The following is a 15,536-nucleotide window of genomic DNA, read 5'->3' as shown; positions in this document are numbered from 1 at the left end:
ATGATGTGCACTGACCACCAGGGGGGCAGATGCACTGACCGGTAGGTTAGCTTGCTGCTGGGGTCCGGCTGATTGGGACTGAAAGAGACAGGCCGGACACAACCTGGAACCTCCCGCGTTCTCTTTCCCCCCACACCTCCCTGGCTGGCCAGCTTCCTGTGTCCCTCCCAGGCCCTGATTGTGCACCGGTGGGGTCCCTCGGCCTGGCCTGCACCCTCTCACAATCCGGGGCACCTCGGGGGATGTCAGAGAGCCAGTTTCAGCCCGATCCCGCAGGCCAGGCCAAGGGACCCCACTGGTGCACGAATTCATGCACTGGGCCTCTAGTTTTTATAGAAGAAGAGAGCTGTAGTCTTTTGTGGCTTCACTTTAAAAGTAAAGCATATCTGAAAGCTGTAATTTTGTTCCCATGTCTATTATTTATTCAATTGGTGAATGCTAGTGTTTTAGATCCTGGTCTTGGTGAATACTGATATTATTGTTTGGAATATGAGCTCCTTAAAGGACTCAGATGTGGAAAAGGAAGCCAGAATAAACTGGGTCTGCTTGCAAGTCTGCTGTTGTTTCAGAGAATCGTTTTTAAAAACGCATTCAGGTTTGTGTAAATGCAGAACTGGGGTAGGTGTAATTAAAACCTTACTCACAAGTTCCCAAAACAGTTTTCTTTTTTCATCTTCACTCGAGGATATATTTTTTATTGATTTTAGAGAGAGGGAGAGAGGAACATTGATCACTTGCCTCCCATATGCGTCCTGACAGGGGGATGTTCCAACCAACTGAGCCACCCAGCCAGGGCCAGAACACTTTTCTTAACAAGCTGATCGCTCAAATCCATTACCAAGAACAAGCGAGATGTGGGTCCTTGGTCCCATGTCTTAGAGGCTCTTTTGGGACCACTAGCACATATCTGTGTGCGTCGGTCAGCATCCTTAGAGGGGTGTCCAGCACAGGTTCCTGATTGCTACTGTCAACTGCAATTTCAGGCCCAAATTGGGATTGCAGCCACCTTTGGCTCATTCAGGTTCCTGGCCCAGCTTGTGTACAATATTGGAATGTTACATAAGTGTCTAAGGACAGGACTGTGCATACCCTACACCTGTGCTAAGAGGTTTACATTGCTGCCATGATCATAGGTGAGGATCAGGGAGCGCTGGGACCACATACATCAAACAAGAAGGAGTTGGACCAAGCTTATTAAAGGAAGTGACCTCTCAGCTGAGCCCTGCAGAGTGAATTGGCCAGGTGAAAGGGCAGGCGGGAATGCGCCAAAAGAGGACCTCTCGGTGAATGGGATGATGCTCAACCAACCGAGCCATACCGGCCAGAGCGATCCTGTTCTTGATACCCCAATAACTTATTTGTATTAGCATGTCACTTCCTCCAGCTCTGTTTTCTCATTTGTAAAACTGAGATAATGACATCTATCTACCTGCAAGAATTTAGTAGGGTATTAAAAAGATTCTCCACACATTAGAAAACATTGAGACAGGTAGCTATTATTTAAAGGATCATGTTGAGACCCGATTACCATCACTGGAGATTTGGGGGCAGTTATTTTAGAAAGAGCTCAAAATGGTGATTGTAATTTATCCAATGTTTTCAAAACTTCTATGATCAGAATAATGTATATGAAAGGATTTCAGGAACTCATCCATTTTTTGGTTTTCCTTGATGGCCTTCTACAATAGTCTACCCTACATTGAAAACGAATGTCTTCTTGTGTTCAGATCGCAGAGGGAATGGCATACATCGAGAGGAAGAACTACATTCACCGAGACCTGCGAGCAGCTAATGTCCTGGTCTCTGAGTCACTCATGTGCAAAATTGCTGACTTTGGCCTTGCTCGAATAATTGAAGATAACGAGTACACAGCAAGGGAAGGTATGCTAACGATCTCTGGGTGTATTGTTATTGTTTAGTTTTATTTTTCTCTGTTTTTAACAAAGCAGTTACAATAGTCACCACTAATAAAATGAACTCATTTGGTAGACTATTCTAAAATTTATATATATAAAAGCCAAGCGACCGGAATGCCGAATGGGGCGGGCCGGCCAGACCCCACCCGTGCACGAATTCATGCACCGGGCCTCTACTGTATCATAATTGCTGTTTGTGATTCTGATACTTGTTTTAAAAAATTACTCTCTTGATTAACTCCACATGATACTTTTGTAACATTTACAAATGCTATCTATCCTTTGTATTTCAAGTAAGGAAAGCAAAACTAAAAGAGATTTGGTCAGGTCAAGATTCTTTGTTTATAGTACATGTTAAAGCTTTTCATCCATATAAGGAAGTACACGTTCTTTACTGTATAGAGAAAATGTTCGCAACAGTAATTTTATATTCTATATTCTGGCCTTTTAATTGCAAATTAAAACATGGAAATTATTACACACATAGAAGTAAATATAATGCTATAAAAATACACTCCTTTCCTTTCCCACATTTCATTCTATAAACATGAATCAAAAATGCACAGAAAGGCATACATATCCCACTTCCTGGCACATCACTCTATGGAGGGCCACATCTGGAGTCGCACTGGCTTTTCCTGTTCAAGACTCGTCCATGTCGCTGATGATCTGAGGGCTCTGAAGGTCTCCCTCACGAACACTGAGTGAATATCTTTGCAGTGCTTTCTCTCTTCCGAAAGAGCCAAGCACTCTCTTGACATTCCTAAGAGTTATTCAACAAGGATTGTTTTCCTTTTAGCTACATGTGTGTTATTTCTGGGGAGCATCTGCAGGACTTACAGGGGGACAGACAGATGGAAAACATCGCTTTGATTTGTGTAGCGTCTCTTGCCTCCATCTTGTTTAAGGTGGTTTTCCTCCTGCCTCAATCCGCTGTTCTCTCAGGTGGTTTATTACGCACCTTGATCTTAATTATCCTCAACAAAAAGGCAGGTGAAGGAGAACAGTTTGAGGAAACGCAGTTTAAAAAGTAGTAGCGAAAATGTAGTGAGTACAGTGGGGCCTTGACTTACGAGTGTCCCGACTAACGAGTTTTTTGAGATACCAGCTGTCTGTCGGCCGAGTTTTTGCATGGAGTTGACAGAGTAATTTGAGTTAACGAGCTCCTTAACGAGCTCGGTCTCTGAAAGAATTAAACTCGTAAGTCAAGGCCCCACTGTATATGTAGCGTGGCGGGCACTATTCTAAGTACTTTTCGTACATTATCTCATTGATCTTTACAATAATGCTAGGTGATGGTGATGATGATGATGATGTCATGGTGATGATGATGTCATGGTGATGATGATGTCATGGTGATGGTGACTTCTGCCTTATAGATGAGGAAACCAAGAGGTCAGCAGCTTCTGAGGTCCCACAGTAAGTGGTAGAGCCAGGTTTCAAACCCAGGAGATCTAGCTTCAAAATACATGAGCTAGAATTTATTCCACTGGTTTTGTTGAATTTCACAGGCCTAGCTAGAGTCTCACAAAAATAACTGTTCTCTTGAATGAGACAGGTGGCTTGGCGCAGAGATCTCGGGTTCTAGAATCAAACAGTAATGCAGTTTACCTTTCATTGGTATTCACCTGTGCCGAGCACACAGCTCAACTGGGGAGGTTCCGTTGTTTCCTCATTTTACAGATGGAGGGTGCCAGGAAGGCGCAAAGGCAGTAGTGATTTGCGGGCGTCATAGCACACTGGAATCAGCAGAATCTGATTCAAACCCAGCCAAGGCCGACCGCCCCCCGCCCCCCGCGCCCCCCCCCCCCCCGCCCCACACCTGGACTGCTGCCCCAAGGCCGAGGGGTGGGGGGTTTAAGGCTGGAATGTGCTACAGTGAGTGCACCACACACAGGAGCTGCTCTGTGAGGCTTTCTTCTGCCCTTTTTATTCTTATTCTGATTTCCGATTTTGGTCTGACACCACAAAAAAATTAAAAAGCAAGAGACATCAGAAGGCAAACATGTTTTTAAAAATTTTTAATTGTTGGTAGAAACCCCTAGCCTGAGCCCCTACCTCCCTCAAGGTGGCCTGAAGGTCCTCGGGCCAGGTTTGCCTCTCAGGTGACCTGGTGGCGAGGTGCCCCTTAGCCTCACCAGCTTCTGATGAGAAGCCTAGCATCACCACTGTCTCGTTCAGGGCAGATTACCTTCCTACCCGATTTCTAAAAGCCTAATACTGTTTGGTTCCATCAAAGGAAAACCTGAGACATAAAGACTGGAGTAGCACCTGAAGTTCCTTTTGGTACAGGCTTAAGAGCTTTATCCACAGGAACATGTACATCAAGATGCATTTATATTCCATATAAACATAGTTTGGGTTAGTTATTAGAGAAAATGTAAACACTAAAGATATATTCAGGGTGGGGCAAAAGTAGGTTTACAGTTGTTCATGTGGAAAAATAATATAATAAATAATAAATAACTGTGTTTCACATACTCACCACTGTAAACCTACTTTTGCCCCACCCTGCATATGTTTAGAGGCCGTTGTTGAGGGGCAAAGGAGCAAGCTAAGAAGAAATGCCTTTACATTCTGCGTCGCGTGCGTGTGTGGTTCAGGTGGGCTGGTTAGGATATCTCTGGGAGGAGACACAAGAAACTTTGCTTCTTCACAGGGAAATGCCCAAATGGGAAACAGAGGAGGGAGGCCAACATTTTAAGTAGAACATTTTGTATCATCTCTATTTTGTACTGTGTGTTACCTATTCAAAAGAAATAATATATACAATTTTCCCACAAGAAGGAAATTATGAGGGTCACATGGCCATGACCTTTTTGTGTCAGCTCAGAGGCCCAAGTAAGACGCCCGTGTCTTCTCTCTTAGGTGCTAAATTCCCCATCAAGTGGACCGCTCCAGAAGCAATCAACTTTGGATGTTTCACTATTAAGTCTGATGTGTGGTCCTTCGGAATTCTCCTGTATGAAATCGTCACCTATGGGAAAATTCCTTATCCAGGTACCCTTCATTTATCTTTTTCCATTCAAGTGGTACATATGACAAAAAGGCCTAAGGCAGACCTGGCTGGTGTGGCTCTGTTGAACGTGAACCTATGAACCAGCAGGTCACGGAGCACCTGCCAGGCGGTCTCTAGGTACAGTCCTGTCTGCGGCCACCCACCTCACCCTGCATGTGTGATAACATGTGGAGCCTCCCAGGTGCAATTGATGGGATGACACGTCTTGCTGTCCCTTTCTGGTAGGAACTGTAGTTTCACGTTCCTCCTCTTGGCTCAGACCACTTCTGCCTCTGGCTGACAGGTGTCTCCTGGTTCACCAAAGACAGACTTTAAGTTTCTGTTTCTTGTTCTTTTGAGGGAGGGATAAATTAAAGAGGAAAAAAGGGGTGAAGCCAATGGTCCTTAACTTCACTATCTTAAAAGCAAAACTGTAATAATATTTATATGTGAATTTCTAAAGAAACTAGAGGGGATTTTGTGGTTGGGGTTTTGTTTTGCTTTGCTCTTATTAAGAGAAAGGAGGTTCGAAAAATGACAAAGTTTTCTGAAGCATCTTGTCTTTTCGGCCGTTTCTTACCAGATATATGCAGCATCTTGGTGCCCAGTGTGAATCAGAGCCAGGAAACACATCCTGCTGCAAATAATGCTCACCCGGGTGGCAGCAGTGCTCAGGAAAAACTCCTTTGCCCTTTTGGAAACATTATTGGGTGGGAGACTGTGGTCCTGTGGTAGCTGGTACTTCTTCCCTCTCGCACACACAGAGGGCCCCTTAGTCTTTAAAGATGTCAGCGTTGCTGGAGCGGCTGGGCTCCCATCTCCTGTCGCTGACCCCCTATTCCTTTCTAATCTCTGCTCTGCGGCATTTTTCTCCCTCCTGTGCTCCTTCATCAACCTTTAGTCTTTGCTAATTCCGACCTACTCCAGTTATCACTTCCTGCTCCCACCCACTTCCCTATCCTGGGGGCATCTTCCCCACTGGGCTGTGTGCCATTTGAGGACAAGCCTCTGTCATCATCTTCTTTTTATGTCTCAGAGTTTAGTGCTAGCTCATCACCCATAGTAAGTACTCAATAAATGCTTGTTCAGAGAATGAAAGACGAAATATGAAAGTGCTTGCCTTTTAAGATCACCAGCCAACGGGTGTTTGCTGTCTTGACCTAACAACAGACTAATTACCAAGTATCATCTTGACTCTTAGGGTCTGGTGGAGGTCTCCTTCCCATTCTTTCTTTCTTCTGTAAGACTCGTCATTCAGTTGCTTTATTTTGTTTATTGGTTTACTTGTGCATAAAAAGATAGACTCCAGATTTCCTTCTTTCTATTCCTCTTATCAAGTCAAATCACCAAGCAGGATGGAGCATGCCTGGCTTTCTCTGCATCTTTGAAAGAGTTCTTCAGCATTAGAAGAATGCATGAGAACAGGGAAGAACAGTCTGCAATGGGGTTAGGGGCCCACTTCTGTGGACACATTCTGACCTTTATGCCATTGGAGGGTCTCCGGGAAGCAAGTGAAAGATACTCCTAACCAAGTGTACAGGTCCAGCTGCTTTTCTATCATCCTGCATATTAGTCCTCCCACCAGGATCCCTGACTGACACCCAACCCCCATGTAGAAGTAAACACAGAGATTTCCCCTGAAAGTTATTCAAGTGAGCTTGGCTAGTTTCAAGAGCCAACGCAGTGCCAAAGCCACACACAGAAGAGCCCCAAGTAAAGAAAGTGATGCAGATTGGCCCCTTGGCTTCAAGCAGTGAGAATGTTCCAGTTAGAACATTCCAATTACACAAATATTTGAAGATGGTATTTCCAGAAATTGACATGAGAAAAAATAATTCACCATCTAAACAACCAAATGGGTGGTGACCCATGATTTGGGAAACACTGCTTAGAAACTAAATTCAAAAGACGGTTGTGTCCCAGATCTAATAAAAGACTTTTCTCCTAGTTTTCTAGCTAACTTTTAGTCTTCCCAGTGACCACTAGTGGTAAAAGCTATGGCTGTGGGAAGGAGAGAGCTGTGGAAGGGAAATTGGTTGTGATGAATGGAGTTCCGCATAGGCCAGGCAGTGTGCATATTCTGCATGAAAATATTCTGCATGGAACACGGCTCCTCTCTAGAGGAGTTCATAGCTCTGCAGAATAAGGTACACACGAAGCAGGCAAAACATACGGACTGGGTACATGATGTAACCCAAACCACTACATGAGCTCGGTCCTCTGTCCCAGTTTTAATAATGGAAGAAAATGTTATAAGAATGATTTTTTTTTCCTTAAAACTATTTCCAATAACAAAGATTAGAAGTTCAATTTCTGAACTGTCGTAAGACATTTGACCATATTAAAAGCCATCCTCCATTCTCACTCCTCTCAGAGCTCAGTAAATGAACACCTAGTTCCCTCACAGGGTATGAGAATACACACATTTCCAGATAATTTGGACATCATCAGTTGTCTTAGCTGAAGTAAGGATCCTGACTTCTTTAAGTAAACTTACAATGAAAAGCTGATTTTTAGAAATATTGGTATGAGGAAATGTATGTGCAAATGATTTTTATGATGTATTACAGGTAGACGCTGAAAAAATACAAAAGAAATTAGGATTGAGGGTTAGGGCTTGAGTAGCTTATTTCAAAAGGTCAGGCAAGCCCATATCCTCTTGTCATGAAAGAGAACTTGCTTTGTCTTCTACTTACCACATTTGCCTGTTTTCCCTTTGGCAAAATTAAAGCTGTCTCGATCGTCTTTATACTAAAATTGATATTCTTTAGTTGCCTGCAGAAATTTTCTCAAGCTTCATATCAGTTTCTTAGGGCATCCGTACCGATGCCACAGTCTGAGATCAAGGTGTGGGCAGGTTTGGTTTCTCCGGTGGCTTCTCCTTGGTCATAGATGGCCACCTTCACACTGTCCTCACACGGCCTCTCCTCTGTGCACACGCATCCCCCGCGTCTCTCTGTGTCCCGCCCTCTTCTTGTAAGGACACCAGTTGCCATTGGGTTGGGCCCACTCTAAAGGCCTCATTTGAATTTGATGACCTCTTTAAAGGCCTTATTTCTAAATACAGTCACTTTCCAAGGTATTGTGGGCTAGGATCCCACCATACACATTTGCAGGGGGCATGGTTCGTCCCCTCACAGCCTCTAGAGATGGCTTCAGTAATGGATGTGGGATGTGGGTAGCAAGACCACTGCAGTGCTTACTCCTCAGTCAGGTTTCTAAATGGTCTGGCATTTGTTTTTGTTTTAGGGAGAACGAATGCGGACGTGATGACCGCGCTGTCGCAGGGCTACAGGATGCCCCGCATGGAGAACTGCCCGGACGAGCTCTATGAGATCATGAAAATGTGCTGGAAAGAAAAGGCAGAAGAGCGGCCCACGTTTGATTACTTGCAGAGCGTCCTGGATGACTTCTACACCGCCACGGAAGGCCAGTATCAGCAGCAGCCTTAGATCACAGGAAGCCCCGGCCGGCGCCCCTGGCCAGCAGCCGCCTGGTGCACTGGTTTTCATGTGCTGACGTCATCGGCCATCCCTGCTTCCTGGAGTGAGGCTCCATTACTCAGGAAGACACACTCCCTACGTGGAAAAGCATCCTCTTCGCACAGGCTGGTGCCCACAGCTCTGCCCCTGGGCCTGCTCCCAGATGGCCATCCTGCTTTGCTGGACCGACGTCTGAACACAGCCCTCTGAGAAGAAAACACCGGCTCTGCCCCAGAGGCACCCACGTTGGCCCCTTGTTTACAATTGGATGTGAGACTCAAAGGTTCAGAGGCCATGTCAATCAGTCCCACCCAGTAGCAGAACTAAGCTCACCTATAAAAGTAAAATTACCCGAGGCCTCTCCTGGCACGTGTTTGTATGTTCTCTGTGCTTTGGCTTCTCTGTTTAAACATTACTAATCCAACCTGTTAGGTTTTCCGTGAAGTCAGAAGCTTCAGCGCCTTTCCCAGATTTCCGTGATCACCCCTCCCCTAAATCTGAGACTGTTCAACATTTCCGTCTGTGGAGACTGCCCAGACCCCCGGATAGGAAGCAGCCACGCTTTTCTGGTCTCTTTCCTGTAGAAGTGTCATTTGTGAGCCACGCGAAGCTGCTGAGTGAAGGAACATGGGCCTCGTCGACTGCCGGGCCTTGCCCAGACCTACCAGGACTACCTTAAGAAGGACTATTTTTAAACGGTCCAGCTTTTCAATTCCACAACTTCCTATACACAGACTTTCATTGACAATGTAGTTTGGAAGAACAATGCAATTCTAATCTCTGCAGAACTGTATAGGGCCTTATAAAACATAGGAATTTCCTTTATTGCTTCAAATGATTTGAACATTATTTGAATGATCAAATATTAATGTTAGTTTTACTCAAAGTAAAAACTCCATGTTTGGGGGCTATGTTATGATTCAGCAATTTTCTAAATGGTGTAAGATGTGTGTGAGTCTATTTATACAGAATATGAAGGAAATGAACGACTGAGGAGGCGCCGATGAGTCACTGTAGCAAGGGATACAGGAGGTTTTGTTTACTAAATTTTTCTTACTACTGTAAGCTTTGAATGGAAAATGCTGTGTCACGTGTTTCACTTATGCTGTCCTGTATATACCTAATATTTCTATTTTTTGATTTTATTTTAATACACCTGGTCCAATAACATCTCAAGCTTTTTACTTGTGTCTAAGATTTTCAACTATTGTCCGTGTAAAAATGAGTACCAGTTGTGGGGGAAATGAGAGGTGATTCCATATGGTTACATGGTTTAAAAGACTTGTACACGTTCTGCCTCCATCCTTTGAGCAATTTCAGAATGGAGACTTGAAAGGGGTGCCTGAACAGCCTTTATGGGGCCAAGTAGGGTTTGTTTTCAACTAGGCTTAGCAGGCACCACTAAAATCTCACCTTGGCTAGACCGTGGGTACCTAGGGGAAGGGATAAAATATTCTACTTTTACCTGACTTTTATCTTCTTTTCCTGTGTGATTTTTTAAAATGTCCTTTCTAAAATATTCTTCAAGTCTTGATTCTCAAGTGCCACATTCACAAAGATAGATTATCATCATGGAATCTCTGCACAGCTAATCACTTGATTGACAGTGGGGCACCCATCTGTTCCCCTCTTCTTTCCCAGTCACACGCATGGCCCAACACATCATGTGGAGAGAAGGTGTATAGCATTCCTAAAGCAGAAAGAAGTCTCTAGAATGACTAAATGTATCTTCACCTGGTTTTCCTTCTCTCCATTCTGCTTCCTTTGGACATTTTTACGTTCAGCTTTTCCTCTCAGTCAGGTGTGTGGTCCCTTCCTCAGGTGTCTCCAGCAGTTCGGGCCACGTCACTCACTTCCGGCACGCACTCCGGCCACAGAGTGCTCAGTGGTCAGCACGCACGGCCTCCTCCTTTGGCCGTGGGAGTCCGCCCTCCCCGTGGCTGACAGGCAGAACGAGGGGCTGAGTAGGTTTTGTATAATCTTAGGGTCTCCAGGGGTGTGCTGGATGGTTTACATCATCACAGCTCAGGTCACGAAGCACCTGAAAGACAGAATGCCTGCTCCCCAAGATCCTGACTCTACTCGCTATTCAGCAGGGAGGGCGGCCTGGCACGACACTAGGAAAGTGTCCCCCGTGAATATAATGTTTTCTCAGGCTTGAGAGCCGCTCCTCTAAGCTTTGACCCCTTTTGCAAAGTTATCTTCTCAAAAGAAGACCAGCCTTCTCTTTCCTCAGGTGGTTTGGTTTCCCAAGGGAGGAATAGAGAAAGAGGGAGAAAATGTTTTACCTTTTTCTTTTCTTATGAGCTCGAGGCTCACGGAACTTAAAGTAAACCTTAGAAGCTTCCCACTGGGGTCTTTAGTAGAAAGGGACAGTGACTAGGTGCCAACGCAGCCCTCCAAGCATGCCTCCCTGGACTCTGCCAGAATCTACTAGAGCAGCACACTGCCCAGGCCTTCTTTTAGGGGAGGGTCTACACCTCGGGAGCCTTGGCTCCTGTCCCAAAGTGCACAAGAGGTCAGTAGAAGGAGGATAGGTCAAGGGCACCGAGTTGGAAGTATCAACTCATTTCCAATTTTGCCTGTGGTAATGGCTTTCTTTTGATCTCTCCCTTCGCTCAACCAACTACATCCGGGGCAGTCGCTTCCAAAAGGTACTCAGTTCTGAAACACCAGCGTCTTGATATGGTCAACTGACTTAAAACATATGCCCACCCTGTGGCTCATCTAGCCCTTAGGATTTGACTGCCACGTTCCACAACCAATCCATTGCTTGCGTCCTCAGCCACGGGCACCTCTCACCACCAGCCAGCCTTCCCCTCAGGAACATCATCTGCTTCTGCCTTGTGGAATGGAGACTTCAGTTCTGTGCCCCCTACATTTTGACTAAGAAGTTTTTAGATGAAGTGGAGATGAGACTTGCCTTCTTCCCGATGGGAATGTGATTAGAAACACACAAAGATACACGCCCACCGCTTTCTCAGTGCCCCCTTTTGTGTTCTGGCACTTTTATAACGAGACCTCTCACTCAGCTAACAATCCCTGAAGGTCTGGCAGGGACTAGCACTAGTCCACAGCTGAACAGTCAAGTGCACCTAAGGCCACAGAAGGGATAGATTTGTTTCATATTATTTCCCTGTAAAATGAAGTACTTTGCTAGTGGTATCTCCCTGGCTTCGGTGGGTATGCCAGGTGGGCAAAGGAATTACTTATAAAATGCTCCACTGGAGTCCACGTATGTGAGGAGAAATTTCTCGTAAGCAATTTTATTTTTACAAAAAAAAAAAAAAAAAAAAAAAGTCGTGCATACATTCATCATAAATTGTTTTTTAAAAAAAACAATTTATACAGAATATACTGTTGAATAAAATGCTTTGATAACATTCATGCTCCATTTTCTAACATGAAGATATATTAAACTGATAAAAATTCTATCCCAGAAAGTTCTAATCTGATAGATGTATAGGAAGAACGCCTTCCAATTTAATTTTTGTATTCTTTTTTTAAAAAATTTTTTTTATTAATTTCAGAGAGGAAGGAAGAGGGAGAGAGAGAGAGAGAGAGAAACATCAATGATGAGAGAGAATTATTGATTGGCTGCCTCCTGCACGCTCCCCACTGGGGATCGAGCTAGCAACCTGGGCATGTGCCCTTGACTGGAATCGAGCCTGGGACCTTTTAGTCCGCAGGTCAATGCTCTATCCACTGAGCCAAAGCGGCTAGGGCTAATTTTTGTATTCTTATGAATCTAAATGCTTCAGAAAGGAGTGAGTGCCAAAAATGTCACAGGATCTTCAAGATGGCCACCATATAATATTGGATACATCCCTTAAATGTCGAAGTATTGGGGCAGTTTTAGTGGCCTTCATCTCTAGGTCCTTGGAAAGCTATTAGAAAGCATCTGAATTGGCCAATGTGCAATATCAACACAGAACTTCTAGAATCAAAGGTGTCTTTCTTGCCAGCACCAAAGGTCGATGCATATTTCAGAACAAGAAAACAATCTGAAAATTTTTTACACTGATGCTGGGCTTGGACCCTTAATTGATCATCTGTTACCCTTAGGGTCAGATGTGTTTTTGATTTCAGGGTTTTTTGTGTGTGTGTTGTTGTTTAACTTAAAAGGTAAATACAAGGAGTATTAACTGAATATTTGGTAGTGAACAGTGGAGGGGAAAAGAAACTTTAGTCAAATGAAATATTCCTGCAGAAATATGCCTGAACTCATACTAAGTGGGATGAATGTAGCCTATAAACTGCTTTAGGTCAGATTTTACCTTCAAACGAGTCCTAAGATGGTTTGCAGAGTTTTTTGGACTTTGGAATTGTGGGTAAGGGGACAAACCTGTGCCCAGGGAGCTGGAAGGATGTGCGAGACCTTTGGATATCAGTGGTGTATCTGATTCAAATGGAGGACATTGGGGGTGTGGTTACCCAAAACCCATTATATGCAGGCATGTTCTAAGATGCAAAACAGTTATGTGTCTCTTTAAAACAACAGAGTCAGCCCTAGACGGTTTGGCTCAGTGGCTAGAGCATCAGTCTGTGGACTGAAAGGTCCCGGGTTCGATTTCGGTCAAGGGCACATGCCTGGGTTGGGGGCTCAACCCCCAGTAGGGGACATGCAAGAGGGAGCCAATCGATGATTCTCTCTGATCATTGCTGTTTCCATCTCCCTCCCTCTCCCTTCCTCCCTGAAATCAATACACAAAACAAAACAACAACAACAACAAAAACAGTCATTAGTATAATCTCTGATCACATGCACCTCAGGGGTCTGATACTTAGCCATTCCAGTTGGGGAGAATGGCGAGTGGTTTCGGTTGTCCACAAGAGCTGCCAGTGTACTGTGGTTGCTAGGATTGTTAAGGGATGCAGAAGTGGGCTACATTCAATGCTCAAAAAGGCCACACACAAAAAGACGCTCTATCCATGAAAGCCAGACCCCGTGGAGCATTACATTCTATTCTGAATGCTTCATGGCCGAGTCTCAAGTCTTAACTACCCCGGAAAAGTCACTTTGATGTGAGCGGTGGGGTGTGCATGAAAGAGTCGGGAGCATGTCAAATGAGGAAGTCTTTGGACAGTTCATGGGAGCCACAGCACAGATGTTTTCATGAGAGATATAAGTGAAATCATTTAAAAACATTTGCTCTGTCAAAGAATTATATTTCGAGTCCTTCGTGAGACATTTTTTTCAAAGAAGGTTATCACTCCTATCTCCTTTTTGTTAATATACTTAACCCTAAATAAGGTGTTCGGTGGGCTAATAGTAGCTATGCAGTACAGTTCTTCATTGAACAGTTCCCTGAACACAGGAACTGTGGGTGTGCGAGGGACATGGGTGTTTAGTCTCAAGTTGCCCGCCTTCCGGGGACAAGTACAGTGACGATACAGGTAGACAAGGGAAGTACCATGAGGGAAGGGCAGGTACAGAATGCGAAGACCATTCTGAGCGATCACAGAGCTGATGACAAGAACAGGCTTCACCCATAAGTGACATTAGGGATTAACTTTGAAGGGAGACAGGGCCCAGCGCCCAGCGGCTGGCTCAGGGGTGGAGCATCGACCTATGAACCCGGAGACCACGGTTCGATTCCCGGGCAGGGCACGTGCCCAGGTTGCAGGCTCCATCCCCAGTGTGGGGTGTGCAGGAGGCAGCCGATCAATGATTCTCCCTCAGCACTGATGCTTCTATCTCTGTCTCCCTCCCTCTCTGAAATCAGTGAAAGTATATTTTTAAAAATAAAGTAAAAGGAGACTGCAGGGAGAATTCTGAGAAAGGATACAACAGCAGGAGTCGGGGCAGAGAAGTGCGGGAACATGGATGGCCAGGGCCCCCCTTAAACTGCCAGCTAACCAGCGTGTACCAGCATCGCCTGGAAGGCTTCTTGGAACAGATCACTGCACCCCGCCCCAGAGTGTCTGGTTCTGGGGTGAAGGTCTGGGGCGGGACCAGGCCATGGGGGCTGGCTTTCCTGGCCCTGGGTCATCCTTTGGGACCCACTGGACACACAGGGGCTCAGCAACAGGGGAAGCCAGTGACCCCGGAGAAGGCACCTCCTGGAGAAATGCGAATCCCGGGGAAGAGTGCGGACTTGACTAGACCACCTGGTGACAGCATGGTCTGTGGACCCCGTTGCCTGGCCTCCTGCCCGGGCCCTGCTCACTGCGCTCACCTGCAAAGTGAGGGTGAGAACAGTACTTGCCTCCCAGGGTTGTGATGAGGGACAAACGCAGAAATATTTCAGTACAAGCCGCTCACCTAGTGGAGTGGGTCGGTGTGTTTGTGAAAGACATGAAAACAAGATGTGTGTTGAGCCAGCAGTGAAGTGCAATGCGACGTCAGAGAAGCACATTAGGAAGCCCAGTGGGCGGCGCAGAGGCATGGGTGGGCAGGAGAAGCAGCCGCAGGCCCAGCGGAGGGAAGAGAGGTTCCAAACCCACGTGGGCCGCGGTGGGAGGCACTGCAGCCACAGATACCATACCCGGAGGGCCTTTGAGGGAAAAATTATTTTAAAACTTTTCTTTCATGACAGAAAGAGGTCTCTTCTCATTATTTCAATATACTGCCTCCGCCGAAACCGGTTTGGCTCAGTGGATAGAGCGTCGGCCTGCGGACTGAAGGGTCCCAGGTTCGATTCCGGTCAAGGGCATGTACCTGGGTTGCGGGCACATCCCCAGTGGGGGATGTGCAGGAGGTGGCTGATCGATGTTTCTCTCTCATCGATGTTTCTGACTCTCTATCTCTCTCCCTTCCTCTCTGTAAAAAAATCAATAAAATATATTTAAAAAATATATATATATATATATATACTGCCTCCCATCAAAGGTAGGCGTCCAGTTTTTGGTGTTTTCAGGCATCTGTGTTAACGTTTTAATAATGAACATTTTGGGTAGAATGGTAATATACTTCAGCAGAGATCTTAGGAAGAAAACTTAATTCTCACTGTTCTGCTCACAAGAGTTCTTGCGAGGGTTAGTTCAGCGCTGCCCAGAATGTGGATTCTTCTCCCCCTGTCCTTCCTTGAACTAAACTGATTTAAACCGGCCGCATAATTTCCCCATCCTCAGCCTAGCAGTGAGATGGGGCGCTGACAGGGTAGCAGTGAGGCTCTCAATTAGAAATCATGTCTATGA

At 45.4% G+C, this 15,536-nt stretch overlaps 1 protein-coding gene across 2 annotated transcripts in view; it reads left to right on the top strand.

The window, feature by feature from the left end:
* The window catches only part of LYN (LYN proto-oncogene, Src family tyrosine kinase), a 103,463-nt gene extending 93,897 nt beyond the window's left edge, over positions 1-9,566 (top strand). For both annotated transcript variants that reach the window (XM_059673160.1, XM_059673159.1), the window contains exons 11-13: positions 1,728-1,881; positions 4,785-4,916; positions 8,164-9,566. In XM_059673160.1, coding sequence (XP_059529143.1) covers positions 1,728-1,881; positions 4,785-4,916; positions 8,164-8,366 — 489 coding nt within the window. In that variant the 3' untranslated portion in view covers positions 8,367-9,566. The remainder of the gene's footprint in view (positions 1-1,727; positions 1,882-4,784; positions 4,917-8,163) is intronic.
* Positions 9,567-15,536: the final 5,970 nt, after the last annotated feature.

Source organism: Myotis daubentonii, chromosome 17 (assembly GCF_963259705.1).
Source record: "Myotis daubentonii chromosome 17, mMyoDau2.1, whole genome shotgun sequence".
In the NCBI taxonomy this organism is placed as follows: Eukaryota; Metazoa; Chordata; class Mammalia; order Chiroptera; family Vespertilionidae; genus Myotis; species Myotis daubentonii.
This window is presented reverse-complemented; position numbering and strand designations above follow the sequence as displayed.